Source organism: Eulemur rufifrons, chromosome 6 (genome assembly GCF_041146395.1).
Source record: "Eulemur rufifrons isolate Redbay chromosome 6, OSU_ERuf_1, whole genome shotgun sequence".
In the NCBI taxonomy this organism is placed as follows: domain Eukaryota; kingdom Metazoa; phylum Chordata; class Mammalia; order Primates; family Lemuridae; genus Eulemur; species Eulemur rufifrons.
In genome coordinates, this window is record NC_090988.1 from 69,748,389 (window position 1) to 69,770,774 (window position 22,386).

At 38.7% G+C, this 22,386-nt stretch overlaps 1 protein-coding gene across 3 annotated transcripts in view; it reads left to right on the forward strand.

Moving 5' to 3' along the window:
- NELL1 (neural EGFL like 1) overlaps nucleotides 1–22,386 on the forward strand; it is a 720,354-nt gene that overhangs the window by 154,589 nt on the left and 543,379 nt on the right. For all 3 annotated transcript variants that reach the window (XM_069469705.1, XM_069469706.1, XM_069469704.1), the window contains 5 exons: nucleotides 1,106–1,202; nucleotides 10,986–11,058; nucleotides 11,694–11,776; nucleotides 19,750–19,884; nucleotides 20,885–20,987. In XM_069469705.1, the coding sequence (XP_069325806.1) occupies nucleotides 1,106–1,202; nucleotides 10,986–11,058; nucleotides 11,694–11,776; nucleotides 19,750–19,884; nucleotides 20,885–20,987 (491 nt within the window). The remainder of the gene's footprint in view (nucleotides 1–1,105; nucleotides 1,203–10,985; nucleotides 11,059–11,693; nucleotides 11,777–19,749; nucleotides 19,885–20,884; nucleotides 20,988–22,386) is intronic.

Below are 22,386 nucleotides of genomic sequence, written 5' to 3' on the forward strand. Positions count from 1 at the left end.
GGGAGGACTGATTAGGTGTCCAGACCTCTGGACACACCTGAGGGGTGACTCTTCAGCAGCTGCTCTGAGTGAGGACTGAGGAAAGCAGGAAGGAGCAGGGTCCTCATTTACAAATAACTCTATTTCGCCCCACCCAGGATCTTCTGAGTATCAGGCGCTGAGAGGTACTTGCCAGGGGTGAGGTGGAGGCTTGTGATGTGCTGGTGGTGGCAGGGCCTATTTCTAAAGAGGGCACAAATAAAAAGATTTGTGACTGACTGACTGAACCTTGGTGGGGATGAATTATTGAGACATTCAATTGTAGGCTCCCTAGGAACCTTCAAAGATCCTGGGACTGTGACCTCTTCGGTGTTAGTTATATGCCCATATGTATCAGATGAAGATCTTCATGCACAGAATTTTATCTTACTTTTGCTCCAGGAGAGTAGGACTTTGTGTATGTGTCTTTTCACTCAATTTCCTATTGCCTAATGTGGAGCTTGGAGCATGAAAAGTGCTCAGTAAATATTTGTTGATTGGGCAATGACTTCAGTTACTTGATTTTGCAGACTAAGCACATTATCATCTGAGAGCTGCTATCCACTTGTTTAAAGGGTTCTCTCTGGTCGTTGAAGGAATGAGTAGCAGCTAAATAAACCAAAGCCAGAGAGAGCAGCATGCAAAGGAAAGTACATGGGCTTTGGAGTCAGGCAGATAAGGGCTCTTATCCCAACTCCAGTGTTCCCTGCAGTCTTTATTTGGTTGGCCCAATTATGCTCTCTGAACCTCAGCTTCTCACCTATAACGTGTGGATAAAATCACTTTCCTCACACAGTTTGTGTAAAGTTCATTTCTTAGAGTAGATGCTCAAAAATGTTTCTCTCTTCCCCCCTCCCCTGCCAAAAGGGAGATACGATAGAAAGGTAGAAGGGCCCTAGAGAATGTGTTCAAGTGTTGTCAAGAAACAGATCTCTACGTTCATATTATTTTCATTTAAAGTGTGCCATATACCAGCTTCTTCTCTCCATACCAGCAGCTAGTGCCATGAGCACTTCCAAAAGCATATGTTCCGTTTTGGTTCTGTTTTGAGCCTTTCTCTTACTAACTGCATTTTCTGCCCCTACAGGATTTATGAGCGTGTGATAGACCCTCCAGAGACCAACCTTCCCCCAGGCATCAATGTGTGGCTTGGCCAGCGCAACCAAAAGCATGGCTTATTCAAAGTAAGCACTAACTTTCTTTTAATGCTCAATTTTCTGTGTTGTTGGAGATGTGTATCTATTAGTAGGAAGGGGATGGCATCATGACAACTAATGCTTATTGAACACTTACCGTGTGACACACACACGCTTTTCTGTTTGCTTGCCATGGATTAACTGATATAATTGTCACGACAATTTTATGAAGTAGGTGCTTTGAAACTGGGCAGAAAGTTAAGTGACTCACCCAAGGTAATGCAGCTCACGCTGCTGTGAGGTATGGATGATCCAGGATGTAAGTGATCCTCAAACTGTGTCTCATCGACCTCCTAATTCTCGGGGGTGTAGGATAATCTTCAAACTGGTTTCTATTCTCAGATTGTAAGTTAATTCAGTTTGGAGTAGATGTCTAGTTACAGGACATAAATCTCAGTTTCCTTGAGCTTTGGATTTCTTGTCTATAAAGAGAGAAATACAATAACTGTATTATTGTACTTCATAACAACATGAGGATACAGTGATTAAATGAATGGAAAAACTTAAAAATACCAAGAAATTTTGAGATAGTCTCGTGCTTTGAAAGAATGGCAGACTTTTGCTTCTGGCAATATGGCAGACTAGATATTCTAAAAATCCTTCTGCTTCAAAATGCCTATAATGCCAAATAAAATACAACAAAAATCTTGTAAAACTCATCATGGCAATTACAAGAAGAGGAATCCTTAGGGACCAAATATATGGAGGGGACTGAAAGCCAGAGAGGTGTCTGCCAATACTGGGAACTTAGAGCCTTAGGTTTTTTCTTTTTCCTTTAAAAACAAAAATAAGGCATAATTTATATACATGAAAATTCACCTTTTCAAATGTATAGTTTTACAAGTTTTAGAAAAGCTATATTATAACCATAATTATAATCAAGATAAAGAACCATTTCTTCACCTCCAAAAATTCTCCTGTGCCCCTTTGTATTCAACCCTTTTCCTCACCCTGAGCCTTTAGCAACCACTGGTCTGTTTTCTGACCCTGTTGTCCTGCCTTTTCCAGACTGTGATGTAAATGGAATTGTGTATGTCTGTGTTTATGTGAGTATGTATGTTGGTTTTCACCCATGTTGTTGTGTGTATCAGTAATTCCTTATTTTCTATTGCCGAGTAGTACTCCAATTCTGTTGTATGAATAGACCACAGTTTATCTCTCAGGTGATGACTTGTTAGCCAGCAGTGGGTAACGTGTGCTTTTATTTCATTGTGCTTCGTATAATGAGAATTGATTTCTTTTATCAATTTTAAAAAATTCTTACTCATTATACTTCTAACAGTGCCCATAACTTCTTTATCATCTGAAAATTTCAAATATATATATTAATGTATTTCCTCTATTATCTTCTTGAATTTTTAAATATATGTGTATATAGTATACATATACACATGCACACACATATTAAACATATATATAAAATTTTTTCATATATCTATATATATTCTACATTTTAACCTCTTTATTATTTTCTTCTCTTTATCTCAGAGGCACTACTATCAGGGTAATTACTTTGAAAATATTTTCCATTTCACAAATGCTCTTCCCACCTGTGCCTAATCTATTGTTTAGCAGGTTCACTGAAGTTTTTTTCACCCCAACAACTATATTTTTTATTTCTGAAAGTGCTTTTTGGCTCAAATATCCCAGGGATATTTACCATCTCTAGGCATCACACATTTTTTAATTTACTCTTTTGATTCTTTAAATGTATTAAATGCAAGGATTTCTTGAAAAAAATTCTTTATTTGCTCATTCCAATTTCTACAGCCCTTTGAAGGCTAATTGAGTAGTTTGTTGTTTCTTCCCACCATCACTCATGATATCTTAAAAACTCATATTTTCATGGACCTTATCTGTGGGCATCCTCTGAGGTCTACATTGAAAGTGGCTTTCTCCAAAGATAATTTGCATTTTCTTCATCATCACTTTCAAGGTACCTAACCCCAGATCGCTTTAAGGTAGTTTATTGAACTTCATGGGCAAAGTAAATCTAGGTTTCAAGCCTGCATGATGACAGGGCTGTGGTTACAAATTCTCTGGGAAATACTATTTTTTCATATCTGGAGATGAGAGGGAGACAGCATAGTTTCTGGATTGCCTCCCTCTGCTAAATAGTAGACTTTTTCTGCCCAGTGTAGTCTTTTGGGTCCTGGCTTTACTTCAGAAATTTCCATTCCCACTCCCACTCATGCATGGGATCTAAGTCATTCCTCCCATCCCACACAGACTGTTGAAATTTAAGCCTCTAACTGAAATTTTCATAGATTGCTGGTGGAAATGCAATAATGGTACAGCCACTTTGAAAAACAATTTGGCGATTTAAAACAGTTTGGAAATTAAACATAAACTTAATATACAATCCAGCAGTCCCGCACTTATGAATTTACCTACATGAAATAAAAACCTTTGTTCACACAAAAACCTGCATGCCAATGTTTATAAAGCTTTTATTCGTAATTGCCACAAACTGACAATGACACTTCTCCCATGTTTTACTGGTCAAAGCAAGTCACAAGACCAGTCCCAGAGTTAAGGGGTGGGGAAACAGACTCTTCCTCTTGATGTGAGGGTCTATAAAGGGACAGTTCAAGGTGTGCGGATACAGGGAGGGGAATCAGTTTGCAATAGTTCTACCACATACTACTTTCTCCTGAAACATCTATCTGTTTCCCTCATCACACTCATTACAGTTTGAAGGGGTGGGCAGGGCTGGCTTGGGGGCAGTCAGATGGTGCAGTCCCACAGAGTGCTGTGCTCAGAAAGGCCCCATGATTAGTTTCATGCCCGGCTATTGCTGTCTTCAGGTTCGAGTAATTTTGAACAAAGGACTCTGCAAATCATGTTGCTGGTCCTGCGTGTAGTTTATGTGGGTGTTTACTTATTTATTATTGGTCTGCCTGTCTAGATTGTAAGCTTCACCAGGGTCAGACTATCTTTATTTTATTCAGCAAGTTCTTAGAATAGTACCAAGTATATAATTGGCAGACAGTATACTCTTAAAATGAATGAATGCACAAGCTAGGAATCTGTCTTCCCATTTAAAATGCCAAAGATGTCTTTCATGAAGGTAATGCAGATTATATAAGAATATGTGCTGAAAGAACCTTGAACATAGTGGCTTTACAACACATCCCCATTCCTTCCTTTTAAGTGTATGTAATGTTCCCTATATGCTTAACACTGTACTGTAGAAATAATAGGCACTTTTCCTGCCTGTTAGGGACTTCCGTTTTAGTTGGGAGGATGTGATTAAGAGAGAGAGAGAGAACAGTTAGTCCTGTTATCTATTCCAGCTTGATGAGCATGTGATTCTCTGTAGATATTAATATAAGAAACCTTGTGCTTAAGACCCTCCAAACCTCATACAGACAAAACACAAAGGGGGTTCAGAGACTTGACAGTCATTTTGCTGCAGAGGTGGGTTATGGGGATATGGAAGAGAGAACCCACAATTATTGAATGCTTGCTGTGTTTCAGACCTTATCTGGCCTTACTTATATTATCTCAGTTAATTACATTTCACCTTCAGAGAATCCTAATGAGGTAACTATTATTATCTCCATCGTATAGATCAGGCAATGGGTCTCGAAGACATTAAGGAACTTGTCAACCTCATGTAGCCCATAAGTGATAAAAATGGTATTTAAGCCTAGACCTTTCTGATTTTGAAGTCTTTGCTCATTCATTGAACAAATATTTATTAAGAGATTACCATGTGTTACCACAGTTGCCACTGTGTTGACTGGGGAGACATTTTACTTAACCACACTATGTCCCACCAAGGAGACAGGACTTGTCTTTTTCTGGGTCTCCAGCCCAAAGGAATAGCCGGTCCCAGTGGAAAACACCAGAAGGGGCTGGCAATCCTACACAGCCCGTCTCCCTGGGAGCAATGTGATTCTTCTTGCTCTTGGTAGGAGTGGCCCCATTGAAAGGCTCTTTGGAAGGGCACTTTCCACGGGGAAGCTTTCAAAACTCATCTCCTCATTAGAATCGTGGATGCCAAACAGTACTTCTTGGTCATCCTTTTGTGAGGTGAGATGGCTGGGGTAGGGGAAATATGTCAGTGTCTCATCACAGAAATTACCTCTTGATCAATTCAACACTGCAAATATCTCCCTGAAAAAGAGGCAGCCACTTCTAAGGTGAGAGTCAGAACATGCTCAGCTTTTAATATTTACCTTGGAGAAGCTGCCTCCGGGGTCCAAGAACCACATCTGCTTTATTGCTCCCGAAGTGAAAATGCTTATGATGTGTTTTCCCGTTAAAATGACATTATTCTCTACATTAGTTATTACTACGTTGCTTCATAGGCAAAGTAAAAGCAAAGGCTCCTCACTTGTCAAACTAAATTTCTAGGCCCTCGTGGATCCTCACGGGCAGTGTAGTCAAAGGGCTGCTGATTAAAGAGCAGAGGATGGAATCGCTTGCTTGGTGCTGCTACATAAGCCTCTAGCATTAGGTAATTCCTGTCTGAGACACAAGAGCACTAGCTGGGGATTTCTTCACTTCAAGACAGGATTCATTTGAGAAAAACTGGCCAGTAGTGATGGGCTTATCTGAATCTTCTGATTGCCGTAGATTTTCGTTATCGAGATGGTTGACTACCCACTCAATTTCTGTTTGACGCATTCTAAGCTGATTATGCTGTTACAATTTCAGAGGATAAAAATTAAAGAACAAGCCTAGGTGAACCACAATAAGTTGTAGGATGCTTCAGGGGTGAGTGTTCTGACAGTTTTTAAATAGTTGAGGTTGCAGAAAGAATTCCCATCCCAAAGCTTTTTGCACAGTCCAATGTACGCGCGCTCTATCTCTCATTCTGGTGAACTTGGGTCTGAAACCTTTCCCTTACCTGGACATCACCGTCTCCTCTAACAGCTGAGCTGTCACTGGGAAGTGAAATTGATTACATTTCTTTTTTTTTTTATTTCACAGCTGTTGTTTTTACCTCAGCTGCTTCCCATAATTCCACAGATGGTAAACATATGTTTATAGGCACATAGAAAAAGAAGTTATATTGGATTCCTCCCATCTTTAATTCTTATTTTTCCTTTCATGCAGAAAGTCAAATTCATAGAACTGGGGGATCTTATACATTTGTAGATTAATATTTCTGTGCATTAAGACTTTGGAAACAGCAGGACAGCTAATGATATGCTAATGAGCTGACAGTTTTTATTGATCATAATGAAAGTCTACAAGTGTCTTTCTTGGCTTTTATGCAAGCTGGAATATTTTATTAACTGTCTTCAGGGCAGAAATGCATGATTGGTTGCATTTTGAAAATTATTCTTGTGAATTTCCCAAGTCTTACTTTTTGTTAGCCTCTTGCCAAAGCTTGGGTCCCTGCCAGTTTATAAACAGAACACATCTTCATCCATATATTTACATGCCTGGCAGGAAACTCTCCCACCCCTTTCTCCTTCCCTTTCAAAGCAATTTGTTTCAGTGTTTTAGCGTACAAAAAAATAGAACCATTTTCTTCAATGTAAACAGAGATCTGCAGGGAAATAAGAGCGTTAAAAAAGAATTAGCATTTGTCTGGTGGTAAAGCTGCTTTCATTTGTGTAAGAAAGCTCAGAGTGTTTAGGAGAGCTTGCCTAATCTTAGTTACTCTGTACATAAGAGGATCCTAATGGCATAATTTTCTAATTTTTTTATTGCATCTTTCTATATTGCTTACTGCAAAGTGAGAAACGTTCTAGGAACAATGAAAATAATGGGCATTAGTTCCCCAAACATTAAAAACCCATAATATACAATCTACTCAGTACAAATTTATTTTTCAGTGCATGGTGAGCTGACTCCAGGAGATAGAGGGTGGCAACAGGTGGATTAGACAAAAGGAACAAAATATCCATTTTTCTCCCTTTCATCAGTTCTCATAGTAAAAACTTATTAATGTGTGCTCTGTGCCTTAGGGATTTATTTAGAGCCTTGATCAGCTGAGCTTTAGCATTACACTAACTGAGAAAATGGATTGATTAGGAAATTAAGAATGTAAATAAGATTACAGGGGAGAATATTTGGCTACCTAGAAAGACCTTTGTTTTCCAGCACTGAAAAAATGTTTTAGCAAACTGTTAGCTAAATGCAAATAATTTGTTATACATGTTTGATTAGCATCTATCTATTAAGGCAATTAAGACAAAACTTCATTTTGATAACAGGACCTCTCTGTAGCAACATCTTGTTGGTTCATGTAACTAAGGGGCTCCCTCAATACAGCAGATTGTAGTGACCCAGCGCTGGTTTTGGAAGTTAGTAGACCTGTATAGTGTATGGCCTAGGATTAGGTGTCTTTTAGGAAAGCTACTTAAAGTATTAGAGCCTTAAGTTTCTGACAGGTCAAATGACCAGTTGATGTTGTCTTAGATCAGTAGTTCATATTGGGGGTATCAAAATCACCCCAGAAGCTTTTCCAAAATATGCATGACTGTTTTCCTCCAACCTCTTCCAAAATTCTGATATATATATACCCCTAGGTTAAAAAACTAATGTCCTACATGATCTTCACAGAATCTAGCAGTGCTCAAAATTATGTGTTTCAATATTGTATAATTCATAGTTTTTGGGAATTTGATGCTCTTAAAATATTTATTGTTCTTACTATGAGAAATCTACAATAGAAACTGCAGAGGATACTGAATTGAAAATATACAATTTTTGCCTTCATAGTGTTTATAGTCTAGTAATTCTGTTGGTTTTCATTCAGTGATTAATACAAATCAGTGAGATTTTGCTCTATTTATATATAGGAGTTGGATGCTATTTTAACTACTGTGAACTTTTAATGAGTAAACCCTCTTGCTCTAAAAGAAGCAAATTATTGATAATAGAGCAGGATTTTTCAAAGTGAGGTCCTTCTACCTTTGATCAGAATAATTTGGGATAGCTTTTAACAATGGAGATTCCTGGGCCCACCCCAGTCCTACTGAAACAGAATCTTTTGGTTTTGACCCAGGCATCTGAATATTTAACACATACTCAAGGTGATTCTTAAGGACCTCAAAATTTGAGAAACGCTGCCAAGATGAATATGAAATAAAGCGTGAGTCTGAAAAAACGAGATCAAATGAGGTCAGCTAATATAGGCCCAGCTATCGTTGCATTTTTCAGCTAAGTGTAGATACATTTAAAGTTAAGTGAAGAGAAATAATAGAAATTCTGTCTTCTTATACCCTATCTCCTTTGGGAGAAGTTGCAGTGCTTGAAGGCATATTTTCATCTATGAAAATCTTCATAGATGATTTTTTTTGGGCGAGAGGAATAAGGTTGATGGAACTGCTTTGTAGTTTCATACGTTATAAAACTCCTTTTTGTAGTTTTATAAAGAAAACTACATGCTTAGTAAATGCTCCTTTTACTGACAAATGTCCAGTTACTAAATTATCCATATGGCAATTTAATGCCAGCCCTTCTGGTTCTTGTTCTGGGGAAAGTGCTGGGAAGCAGCCACATGTATGTAGTCACATGCATGCACACATACACACTTAGACTTCTTTGGATTGAAGTTGGTATTTCTTTTAATCCTTTTAATCCTTTCTTTTAATCCAGCATTGAATTACGCCCATTCAAATAAATTAACATTCCCATCTTGATTCATTTGGCAAGAACAAATTTTCATACCAGCATGTCGGATGACCCCCATGAACTTTCCTCAGAAAAAATACCAGGTGCTTTGGGTTTTTGTGTTAATGAGCATTGGGAAGCTGTCAGCTCTTATTTCTGCTTTTGTTCAAGTCAACATTGTTGGCCTTCACCTAATGATCTGTGTAACACACACACACACACACACACACACACGCCAGAGATTACAAGTAGGAAGACAGAGAAAGGAGGAGGGATACAAAGGTGTGGGGAGGCAATTTGTGATTTGGAATGAAATGAAAATTAGTAGAGTCACTTAAAAAGGAAAAGGAACACTGCTATGTACCATATTACCTTGCTATAGGATCAATGGGACAGGATATCCCTTTTAAATGAATTTTCAATTTGTTTTTTGCAAAGGTATTTGCTACGGTGACGAATAAGCTCCAGGTTTCTGAGTGCCCTTTCCGTGGATGATAAAACTATGAATATTTAGGATTTTCTGACAGACAAGTAATAGGTAGACCTGTCCGTTTCCTTCCACATCAGCTAGGGTGAGCAGCAGTCCTGGTTTGCCTCTTCTGTTTTAGCACTGAAATTTCCCGTGTCCTAGGAAATCCCTAAGATGGAAATCTATAGTTTTGTCTGTCCAGATTGATTTTGATTTTACTTTTTTAAACTTGAAAGGTAATGAAAACGCAGAGAACTAAATGTGACAATTTCAGTTTGGATGCCTGCTTAAGTGACCTCGAATTTGAGTGCTGGAGGAGGATCGTTAACTTTTTATCCAGCACTGTTTTTCCAGATGAAGCAACTGAGGCTCAGAAAAGGTGGTTGATGTATAGCCCAAGTTCACTCAGTTAGCTAGAGATGGGTCCCGAACTTGAACCCAGGCTCCCTGACTTGTAATTCCTTGCTTTTCCTCAAATTGCCACATGTGCTCAGAAGGTGCTCTTATCTCTTGAAGGAGTTAATTTGATTTGAAAAACTGAGCAGCTTCGTCCCAGAGAGAAGCTAATTCACTTAGATTGTGCTCCATTAATTGCTCCCTGGTATCCCCCTGCAAGAGATTATGAATTAATATTGAGGAGCAGTGGCAGGAACTTTCTTCCCCATGGTGAGGCTGTCTTTTCTTGTAACCGCAAACACTGCATCATCCTCGAAGAGGAAAAGGTTTATAAACCTATATAATTCTGCGGAAGAGGTGCCGTGATCCTGTTATTTCTATTAATATTTCCAATTAATATTTTATCTTGAAATAATAAGCAGAAAATAGCATTTGCTGATTGCCTTCTGCTGTTTAGAAGATGAGCACATAAATGTTAAATGTTACTCCCTGTGAAAGACTTGCAGCACTATCTTAAGCCTATATTTTATTTATAGATTAAGCTCAATATTCTGAACCAGCTTCCACATCTTCCATCTGTTCTGTAATATCTCTTCCATCAAATCAGGGGAAAAAAACCCCCCACCAAACCTAAAAACAGAATCTTAAAATTCAACTTGAAAAATTCAAAAGCCAAGTCAATATTTTCATTGAGAGATGGCAGTCCTGATGACTTTCTTAAATTTGAGCTTTTCTTCCAGACTAAATTATAGAATTACAAGACCACCTTTGACTCCCAGGTATTGAGCAAGTCTTAAGACTCACCAACAAAGTCTCACATTACTCAATTAGTTGAATACCAAAGATTGTTATGGAATTTTCCTGGTGTCTAATTTTATTTCCTTGACTACATGAATCGATAGAAACATTATTAGTCTAATATGTTTCTATTATTTCTTTCTTCTCACTTAAAAAATCTGTCAATCGGTAATATTTAATGTTCTAGGATGATTAGGGCTGAAGAGAATTTTTATTGAACCAATGCTTTGGTAATTTGATATTTTAAGAACATTTACTGAGGGATCCTTGGTGCTCTATCATTGGCATTAACCAGTGGCAACTTACTGTAGCTTTCTCAAGATGACTGTATATTTCAAGATTTCTAAAAGAGGATGGTTTGGGCTGGGGGATGAATTTTCCCATTGGCTATTAAACTAGTTCAGTGTATACTTCACCTTTTGAATGAATTAGTCTTGCTAAAAAATAATCTCCAGAGACTATGTGACTACACAGGGACCATTTGATGGTGACAGTAATCTTGATTGCCACCTGTCTCTTCTGTTATCAAGGGGATCATCCAAGATGGGAAGATCATCTTTATGCCAAATGGATACATAACCCAGTGTCCGAACTTAAATCGCAGTAAGTAGCAACTAAAAACATTTGCAAATTTTTAATATTACATAACTTGATTATATCAGAGAAACACATCTGGAAGGATATACACAATCTATTTACAGTATTGACTTCTGAGATAGGATAATGAAAGAGAACTTATCTCTATTACATAATTCTGTATCTGAAATTTTAAGGAGACTGTATTATTTATAAAATTATGATTTGAAGGTAAGAAAAGGGTTATTCTAGCAGGTTCTATAGATTGATACACAAGATATGTTTAATATAATTATATATATATTTAAAAAATCTGGTTTTAAACGTTTTGACCTGGAGGTGAGTTTACATTTTCTTCTTCGGTGGTACTTAACATATTTTTCGGTCAGCTCTCAATAAAAATGAGGGTTTCATTACAATTTTAAAGTGTCATGTTGCCTTTCTTTTCAATTAATAGCACTTATTTCCTGTTCCTCTCTTTGTGCTTATTAAAATAGGAGAAGATCCAGACCTGAAATCCTCTGTGATTTCACTCAAATTTCAGAGCAATACTTAACCAAAAAAGCAAAAACCCTTCTACATAGTCAAACAGCTACTGTTTAAAAAATTTCTTTCTTATGTTAGCATAATATTAATTTCTATTTTCTGTTTTCTTTTTTGAGCTTGCCCAACCTGCAGTGATTTCTTAAGCTTGGTGCAAGGAATAATGGATTTACAAGAGCTTTTGGCCAAGATGACTGCAAAAGTAGGTATCTAAATTTCACTTGTGATGTTTCATTTCTTTCTCTGTCCTATCTGGAATTTAGAGTGATATGCTGTAATGGAAACATTTTTAGCCTTGGCATCTGCTCTATGTTACTACAAAAATGGTTTATTCTTACTGGAAATAGGACTACCTGTAGTAAACATAACCATTCATGTCTCTGATACTATTAGACTGTATCAGAATGTTTCCTTGAAAAATGTTTGGAAGCAAGAGGCAACATGTATCACCATAGATTCCCCGGGGAAATAGAAAAGGAATTTGCCCATTGGCTATTAAACTAGTAACACTGTAAGATGATATACGGTCAGAGCCACTGCTGCGTATAAGCTAATGCATTTTGGATGTAAGAATAATTGCCAAGGATCGGAAGGGGCAAAATAGGTATTGTTAGGGACAGATTACTGTCACAGGAAGGCATTATATCACATTTTAATGTGTGATTCATTTCAGAGCTTGTCCTGAGTTAAATGGTGAAGGGGGTAAAGTTTGCCTTTCAACATCTTCAGTTTTCTATAATTCTGCATTTTTTCCTCCTTTCCATCAGTCACTTAACAAGCTTCTTCTGAGGACCTGCTATTTGCTGGGCACTGTGTTAGGCATAACGAGGCAACGGTGAACAAGACATGATTTCTACCCTAGAAATGTTCCTACTAAGTGGTGGAGCCAAAAATGTAAACAATTGGGGGCTTTAACATACGTTCATAAAGTGTAGCTTCATAATGAAAAGCTCTGAGCCTCGTGGAAAAAGACACTGAAAAAATAGAAAATGTGGCTAATGCCATTGTTATGATACCAATCAGTCGTGGACGTGATTTCCCGCCTAGGGCGAAGAAAGAATTAGGTTGGGCCTAAGAGACATTATACTCTGCAAAAGGGAGAATTTTAATAACAGTGAAAATGATACATTAATCCTCTTCCACCTGCGGCTAAGACTGCTCCCTACCATCAGCCAAGACGTGGAAAAAGTTGGTGGGTGGGTGAGTGAGTAGGAGGTAAGGCTGTGGTTTGGACCCGTAGATTGTGCCACTGAAGACAATGTTTCTTTTTCAAACTAGGTTTTTGGCCAAGCTAAGTCTCTTTTTGTCTGGAAAGGAGAGATGGAACATTTTTGTGAGAGAAGGATTGAGACTGAGGTTAGAGATCTGAAAAGCATTAGCTTTTCACTTCAGAGTATAGTGGAAATGTGAAACACAGGCAATTATTTGCCTTCCCAGCTTGTGGCATATAAAGGCTTTTATTTCATATTGTCTGGAGCAGCTTGATCTCAATACTGTTAATTATATTTTAGCATGCTACCAAATTTTTGGAACAAGCAACATGCCACTCAGTCTCTGGTGATTGCGATTCTCCCTTCTCCAGCTTTCAGGATGCCCTTTTCTTTCTCATTCTTTCCCATTGCAGGGAGTATCATTTTTCTCTTTTTAGTTATGCATTACCTAGGAGCCACATGGAGCTCTATTCTCAAAACATTATTATGTAAAAATGGGCATTTGTGAGGTGGAAGATACTTAATTGTGGGCAATTGCAAGTGGAAAATGGTTTAATCTAGCAGTCCCCAATGTTTTTGGCACCAGGGACTGGTTTCATATAAGACGATTTTTCCATGGATGGCGGCATGGCGAGCAATAGGGAGCTCACCAGCTGCTCACCTCCTGCTGTGCGGCCCAGTTCCTAACAGGCCACTGACTGGTCCGATCCACAGTCTGGGGGTTGGTGACCACAGATTTAATCCACCTTCTAAACCTCACCTCTAGTGTTTTAGCAGATCTGTAAGTCTGTTCCTTCCAAACTGTGTATATAATTACCGTTTGAAAACTGACTACTTCCATTTTCACTGCGTAATTTGAAATCTATGATAATCTAGAATAGGAATTGGCCAACTTTTTCTGTAAAGGACCAGCTAGTAAATTTGGGGCTTTGAAGGCCAAGACGTGAAATTGAGGATATTATGTATTAATATATGCTTATTTCATTTAACTGTAATCATTTATAATCATTTAAAATACAACTATTGAAAACTGTAAAAACCATTCTTAGCTCACAGGCCTTACAAAAATAAGTGGTGGCCAGATTTGGCCCACTGGTCTGTTTGTCAACCCTTGATCTGGAAGAAGCTGGAAAGTCACTCACACTAGATAACATCTGTTGAGCATTTACTATGTATTAATTATGATGCTTAGACTGTTTATATTCACTGTCACTTAAATCCTTACAACAATCTTGTGAGTTAGGTTTAATTTATTAGCCTACTTTACAGCGGGGAAGAATGAGGTCCAGGAAGCTGTGATAAGTTTTCCTTAAGATAGTGGATGGCAGAGTCAGGACCTGAACTCAGGTAGTTAGAACCTGAAAGTGGAATCATGACTGAGAAAGTTTATGGTTCAAGAAGAGAGGGCTGGAGCAAGAGACAAAAGATAGAGAGGGAGTGACTATTGGACAGGAGGAGGTAGATGTTACTGGCAGGAGGATGGAGATATCAGCAAGAAGAATGAGCACATAAAAAGACAGGAAAAGAGAAATGTGTGTTGGATCATTTCATTGAGCTGTGCTAAAGTTTTCAGATGATATCTGTTGAGAGTGAAATATGGGAACATGAGCTGGTAGCAACTTTTCAAGGAGGAGCTTAGGGCAAGAACAAGGCCCCTTCCCATAGCACCTAGTGGTCAAAAAATAAATAAATAAGTAAAAAAGAGAGCAAAGCCTCTTAATGTACCCTGAGCTTCTTGTTTTCCTTGGAAATCTATGGGAATTCCTTGAATTCTGTGTTGAAATTCTGTGTGATTTTCTGTCAGGACCACTCTGTGCCACCTTATCTTACACCGTCTGCTTAAGAATTTTCAGGCCACACAGACTACTCAGACTCAGACTGCTAAACCTAGGATGGGCCAGCTGAAGTCTCAGGAAAAGATTCCTTAAGTATTCTCAAGGAAGATATTTTCCCCCTTTAGCTAGTGCCAAGGTCTAAACAGGACGGTTTTCTTTCTGTGCCTTACGCAAGCTTCATTTTCTTTTTGTTCACTCTAAAACTGAAGGTACAGCACAGTAGTGCCCCATCTTTATGTAGGAGTTTCCTTTAAGACAACCATCTGGGAAGACCCTGTCCCCTAACTCTTCCCTGACTCCTACCCTGTGCTGCTGTCAGAATAGGAGCTCAAGGGCTCCAAGTTTCTGAGACCTTAAGGACGTTGTCAGTTTTGGTGCTCACTTATTTCCTGGGATCCCTGCTGTCACTTTGTTTAGGCCTCTGTGGCTTTCTTTAGTGTCTGCTCTGTGATGATTTTCAAAAGTTTTTGGTTCTATACTGAATGCAGCATTTTAGTTGGCTCACTTGGTGAAGTCCCGCAGGGTGTTTAGTCTGCCATCTTGGTGGGAGCAGAAGTGTAATTCACCCTTTTGGCAGATTGGAGATAGAGTCTGAAGACGTGAAGCAAGCTGGAAGTTCAGTATGGTTCCCTGATGCAAAGAGAATTCTATGGCACCAAATTCATGTGGATTCAGTCTTTGCTTTTAGTTAAATAAAGCTATTGTGGCAAGATTTAGTTAATGGGGTTGGAGCTGAGCTTTGAAGGTTTGGATTGAGTTGTCCAGCAGCTATGGTTAAGATAGGCATATAGCCACATAGATCACAGCAGAGACAGAGAATGAGCTTTGGAGTCAGATTGATCAGATTCTGAGTCTCTGTTTTATCACTTCCTTGAATGTTTGTAGCCTTGAACAAGTCATGGGACTTGCTCCTACTGCCATTTCCCCATATAGAAAATGATGACAATTATTCCTGGTTTTGCAAAGATTCCATGAGACCAGGAAAGTGAGGTGTGCTGCATGGCACACAATGGACATTCAATACATGGTAGCTATTGTTATTTATGCTGTTAAACCTAGAAAAAACAGGCAACCATGAGGGGAAGATGATCTCTAAGAAAATGTACATCTTCCTCAGTGGGTTGGAATCACAGTCAGGCAGAGGCTGTGAGTTGCTCTCAGGTCCCTAGTCTAAAGCGTGGTTCTAGGAGGTCCTGGAAGGCAGCGGGAAGTCCTCATACTTGGGTCAACGTGGAAGCCCTGGAGCCCTCTCAGAGAGCAAGCCCAGTGTACAAGCTGGACAGGAAGTGGTAGCCAAAGTCAGGTCAAACTAACATGTACAGAAATCAGATCAGCCCAGAGATCTGTCTAGGAGAGTTCACCCTTTATTTTCTCTTCTTAGGGTTGGAGATGCTGGCAAATGACTGTGCCCTTGCTTGATACAAGACAGATCAAGGGAGCAGCTTGCATTCACATTCAGGAGAACAGAGGTCAGGGTAAATAAGAGTTCTCTTGAGGAATCCTGGCATTTTGGTAAAGCCACACTTTTTTTTTTTAAGGCAGAGAAGGTATGAGGCCATTACTCAAAGTAATATGCTTCTTTGGTCCTCTGAAACATCCCTTAGTGGTCCACAAGTATCCATCCCTTCCCTGGCTTATCCTGAAAGTTCTCCCAGCTAGTCTTGACATTGTGGGAACCATCCACCAGCTGGGGCAGGTACATTGTGATAGGGTCAGGCTCTGTCCTGCTCTCAAATCCCAGCTGTGCTATAATCCCATTCTGCCTTCAGACTCAGAAAGAAGAGACACTAGAGACTGGGAATTTCTTGATTACTTCTGTTTAAATCTTTGACAAATCTATGTATGCAAATCAAGCAGCCCTTGGAGTGGCATTTCAGCTTGTAACATATTTAGTTTTGAGACTTTCATTGTTTCAAGGAGCTCAATAATGATTTTTCAATTAAGCTTAAAGGTTTAACAATAGAGAATTTCTTTTTTCCCTTCCATATAGCAAATGCCAAATAAATAGTATTTCAAAGGAAAACAAAGCAATCTACCCCACGACTAGTGTAGTTAGGTCCATTCATTGACCTCCTGCTTATGAAAAAGGCCTCTGCTGTCTATCTTTGAATGTATGGAATTAAGAATAAATGATTCGGTCCATGGTTGCTTAGATAAACACATGAACAAAAGGAAGACAGAATAGAGATGTGGATTTGATACCCTGTCTATTTTGGGTTTGCAGATATTCTTGGAGAAAATGGCAAGTAGTGTAGAAATAGCTTTTGAAAATGAATTTGTATAAATTCAGCACGCTAATGCCAGTGACAGAAAGTGTAATTCATTTTTTGATTCAGAGTTGTTTGTCCCTTTTATTGTTGTTGTAGGATTTAGCAGGGGGAAAGGAAAGGCAAGACTGCATATTAAGTGCCTTTGAAAAATTAGCCCTTTGTCTTTGTGTCCATCTGATGCATTCTTACTATTAGAGAGATTAGGGCTTTTCAGTGTTGTCAGAAAAGGCTATGTCTATTAAAAATAAAAACGATATTCAGAAAAGAAACAAAATCAGCCTTCAGAATAACTTCCATTATATTAAAACTGACATTTTCCTCAGAGTAGAGTTTTGTGGTAAGCGTAGCTCAGCTTTGTGGGACAGTACTGGAAATTGCCAATATCACCCTTAGGCAAGCTTCTGGAATTTCAGAAAACTTGGATGGAAACAGAATTGCCTTTTGGATCATGTAGTCCTTAAGAAGCTCTCTTCTTGGAGTGATACAGACTTTCAGGGTAAGGCAGGCACTGCTCCTTTCACAAAGATACCCAATTCTGAGCCTCCTTTAGGAGGGATACAGATCTAATTCAACCATTTGCTGTTCAGTTGAAGGTCAGACATCAGTCACTACCTTATGTGGAAACTATTGGGCCTATAGAAATGAAGTAAAGATACTAAGTGATAAATTGTCACTTCCTTTTTATAATCTCTGACCTATACAGTCGGCCCTCTGTATCTGTGGGTTCTACATCCATGGATTCAACCAACCTCGGATCAAAAATATTCAGAAAAAAAAATACACAGAGTTACAGAAAGCAAAACTTGAATTTTCTGAGCACTAAGTACTATACTCAATCCGTGCAAATGGAGTGACATGTAGGCATTGTGTTAGGTATTACAAATAATCTAGAGATAATTTCAAGTATATGGGAGAACATGTGTCGGTTATATGCAAATACTATAGAATTTTATAGAAGAGAATTGAGAATTAGTTTTGATTTTGGTATCTGCAGAGGGTTCTAGAACCAACCCCCCCCAAGGGACAACTATATATAGTTTGGTCACTTGACCTCAGCAAACTCTTGGAAATGTATTTTATCTGTGTTTCCTAAAGAATTCCCAAAGAACTTAATTATCATAGATTCTAGAAACTCTGTAATTAGGCTGGAGTTGTAAATGAAACAATTTTTTGAAGATCATGCATATTAGAAGGAGTCATAGGAAGCTAATATTTCAGGCAGAGTCAACTCAGTTCTTCATGGGCTGATCATAGTGCATGCATTTTGTCCAGGATCCTAGTGGTTATTTTTTCTGCCCTTTGCTACCACCTATAGAAGGTGGACATGGGACATGTTTTCTTGAGAAAGTCCAAAATCTTGGAGGAAAAGGAGGAAATAAATGACAAAAACAAGGGTGACAATTACATGTGGATTCCACTTCCAGTGAGCTGAGCTTTTATGAGTAATTGAGGAGAGAATGAAGCCACAGTTAACATAGAAAGATGATGGAAGTCATCATTCTTCAGGTTCAACTATTATAGCTAAAATATTGGCTCAAAGTAGTCTTAGTTGGATCAAAGATTTATCTCCTATGTGGGGGGAAGTACTCAAGACATAGACGCATACATATGATTGAGAAGGAAAAGAGAAGCTATTAGGTAAGATTTTAGGAAATGGAATTTGTTTTTTAATCATGGTGGTCTCTATGTAAAGAGACTGGGTTGAGTTACTCTTGGTCTGGATGTGACAATAGACAGATCACACCAAAGTACTATGTTTAGGGTTTTTTGCACCATATTTTTGAAGGCAAACTGGAGTAGGCTATATGAAAAGTGATTAGAAGAGAGAAACGGAACCATATTATGAGGGGCCGTTAAGGGGACTCGGTGGTGCTGAATGTGGTCAAGAGAGACATGAGGACAGATTAGCCTGAAATGTTTGATTAGGCTTGCTGAGGATGAGTTACAAAGAAAACCTAGAACTAGCAGGAGAAAAGGAGAGATTCCATAGCCTAAACCAGGAAAGATGTTTCAAATATCCAGAGTGCACCAAAAAAAGTGGCTTTCCTTGGAAGATAGTAAGTGTCCCTCCACTGGAGATATGCAGACAGAGGCTAGATAAGCACTTGGGGTTTCTTGTGAGGATACTCAAACTTTATAATCCCTTTCAAATGGGAGATTCTAAGACTCTGTGATTAGTGGTAATGATTGGGTGGCCTAGAAAAATGACAAAGGTTATTTTACAAAATGCTGATCTTAACTGGGGGTTTGATTACCTCTCCTGACCTTCATCTGACCACCAAAGTGAGTTCCCGGGGCATTTGTTTGAGGGATGCTGATCTGAGGGGAAACTAGATCCTCTGAAGACTTTCTTTTTTCTGGTCCCAACTCTCCAGAATTTTTCATCAGAGAGGAATCAGTGACTTCCTAGTTTGCAAACCATGACATTCTGGTTAGTGTGTGAAGAACATGGAGAGGATAGTGGGAGATAAATGTAAGCGCATCGGAGTTCCTGATTAGATCTCCTGTAAACATTGTAATGAGTCCTTGAGAACACATTCATTATGAGCGTTTCTGTGTGGGCTCGAGCTGAAAGTACACACGTTTATGAACACCCATGAGGTTCCTGAAATACAGTTTAATGTCTCGTTTGGTATTCATTAGACCGTGGGAGCCAATATGTCTTCGATTTAGAGCGAGTCTACCTTGCTTAAAAAGACCAAAAAGCAAAAAACAGATCCTGCTAAAACTCAGTGAAGTACTCTGAGCATTTTTTTTCTCCTCTTCTTTAAATAAGAACTTTTATTCTTTTGGCTGTTAGCCTTGTTAGGACGATGCCATTCAATTATAGAAATTATATGTAGTAATTCTTGTTTGCAGCTAAATTATGCAGAGACAAGACTTAGTCAATTGGAAAACTGTCATTGTGAGAAGACCTGCCAAGTGAGTGGACTGCTCTATCGCGACCAAGACTCTTGGGTTGATGGTGACCACTGCAGGAACTGCACGTGCAAAGTAAGCCTTTTTGTAAATGAGTAAAAAATAAACAGTTTAAAGGGGAGAAGTTCACCAATTATAGTGTGATCGGGTGCTTTAATATATAATGTTAACTCTAAGAAGTGTTACCTTTTTACATGACACCCACTGGCAGTCCGAGCAATTGTGAAGTGATGCTGGAAAAGTGTCATTTCTTATATAAATACTCAGAAATTCAAATCTGCTTTCCGTTGCCAACACATTCTAATTTGATTTAATATTATTATGAAGTAACATACCATTTGGAGGTTGGAGGTCGCGGAATATGGAGGAAGGAAGGGACTTCTCTGATTTTCAAACAACCTAATGGTTAGCTTTATTTACAAGTAGAATAAATTTAAAAAGGGGGCTTCATTAGTCTCTAGGTGTTTTTGTTGTATTTTGCAAGGTATATCCATCGCCTGTTTCAGAGAATTTCAAGGCATTCCCTCTCCCCAATGCCCAACTTTCAGGGTATCCACTTGTATACTCCTTTGTCTGTTTCAGCAAATTATAACAGCCCCCTCCAAAAATTAGTATGTAAACCCTGTCCAGCTGAAATTACTTGATAAATATCTGAAGAATGCCATTGTTTGTCCAGGAAAATACAAAACAGATTGTTAGAGCCTCAGAAATGATTGACAGAGTCTGCAAATACGTTATTTATGGTCTTGTAAAAATAGATATTTTATTTACTGCATAATCTGCTTAGCCCATGTGGGCAGGTGGGATGAAGCCAGTGATGTCTATCAGAAAAGGAATTGAGGTGGCACAGGTTCATTCGGGCTGGAGAAAATACTTTATCTGTGGTCCTGCAGGGAACTGGGCATTCCTCATACTGCATATGTTTCCCTGATGAGGTTTCTGGGAGATGTGAACTTTCTCAACAATAGGATCTTTCAAAGGATACTTCTGAGATTTTTTTTCCCTTTGTCTTTCCTTCCTTCCTTCCTTCCTTCCTTCCTTCCTTCCTTCCTTCCTTCCTTCCTTCCTTCCTCAGAGTGGTACTGTGGAATGCCGAAGGATGTCCTGCCCTCCTCTCAATTGTTCCCCAGACTCCCTCCCTGTGCACATCGCTGGCCAGTGCTGTAAGGTCTGCCGACGTAAGTACTGACAGAGGGTCAGAGTGGCCCTCTGTGCTTTGAGATTTATTTATTTTCCTGTTTTTCTGGATACAACTCATTGGCATTGATGAAATGAAGCATTAGCAGTTGGTGTAATATTAAACATATGATAAAAACCACAATATTTTAATCATTTGCTATGTGGCAGACACTTAACGTGGGCTTTTTTTTTTTTCTTTTAAATTTTCATGTCAGCTCTGATTACTGTAAAAAAAGCTACAGTATTTTAATCACTTGCAATGTGGCAGACACTTACTACAGGCTATTTTTTTTCTTTTAAATTTTCACAACTCTAATTACTGTTCTTCTCCCCTTCTATACGGAAGGAACTTGTGTTTACGGGGATTAAGTCACGTGTCCAAGATCAAATAACTGGATGGGGTTGATGTGTAAACTTACAATTCCTAACCTCCATGGCCTTCAGGCCCCTCATTCTGAATGATCAAGTTAAGGGACAAATTCTGTGTTTTGGCTTTGTGAGGTTTTAGCTAGATTTTCCTGTGATTAAGGGGTTTTTGTTAGGAATTTCAGGATGAAATTCAATTAAAACACTGAAACAATTTCCTTCAGTGTTGGCTTGTCCATGCTCTGTGTCCATTTAAAAATCCCTTTTCATTTGTATTGCAAAGGGCACTATTTCAAACGAAATACTGAAATGAACACCGAGCCAAGCTGTAAGAATAAAAGCTGTCACTTAGAATGCTTGGTATGTGCCGTATACCGTGCTGGGCACTTTTGTTCTATTAGCTTGGTGAATTCTCACAGCAACCTTTTAGGTAGGTACTGTTAGCCCTGTTTTACAGAAAGCTTAGGCTTGGGGAAGTTAACTCACCAAGGTCACAAGGCTGGTGAGTGGCAGATTTGAGATTTAAAACTAGTTCTGTTGACTGCACAACCTGTCGTCTTTTCATCAAACCACATGGTCTTCTACAGAAAAGAAGAGTTCTGGTTAGAAATGTCACATCGCATCCTAGGGATAATATTCAAGATCATTTCATTACCTAAAGTTACACACCAAGGTCGTTTGGCCCTCAAAGCACAGTGGTGTATCTTTTTTCCAAGAAAAGCTTGTTATCTAGCAGAAGTGAGGATCTGGTCACAACAGCTCAAATATTTGTTGGACTCTTTCAAAAGGAACTTTGGAATCTTTCTTCTTTTCATGGTTGGCACAGAACACTCATTGCTCTGGAGGGTATACTTGGAGTTGGTCTAAAGAGAGACACTTCTGTCCTGGAAATGTGTTTGGCAATCAATGCAGGTAGCTCAAGTGTCCAGATGTCGAATAATAGTTTGATCTCATGATTGAAAGATAGTTGTTAGTAGGTACAAATTATTTTTTACAATCTTAATATTCTATGTAATAGTCAGCAGAGGAAGA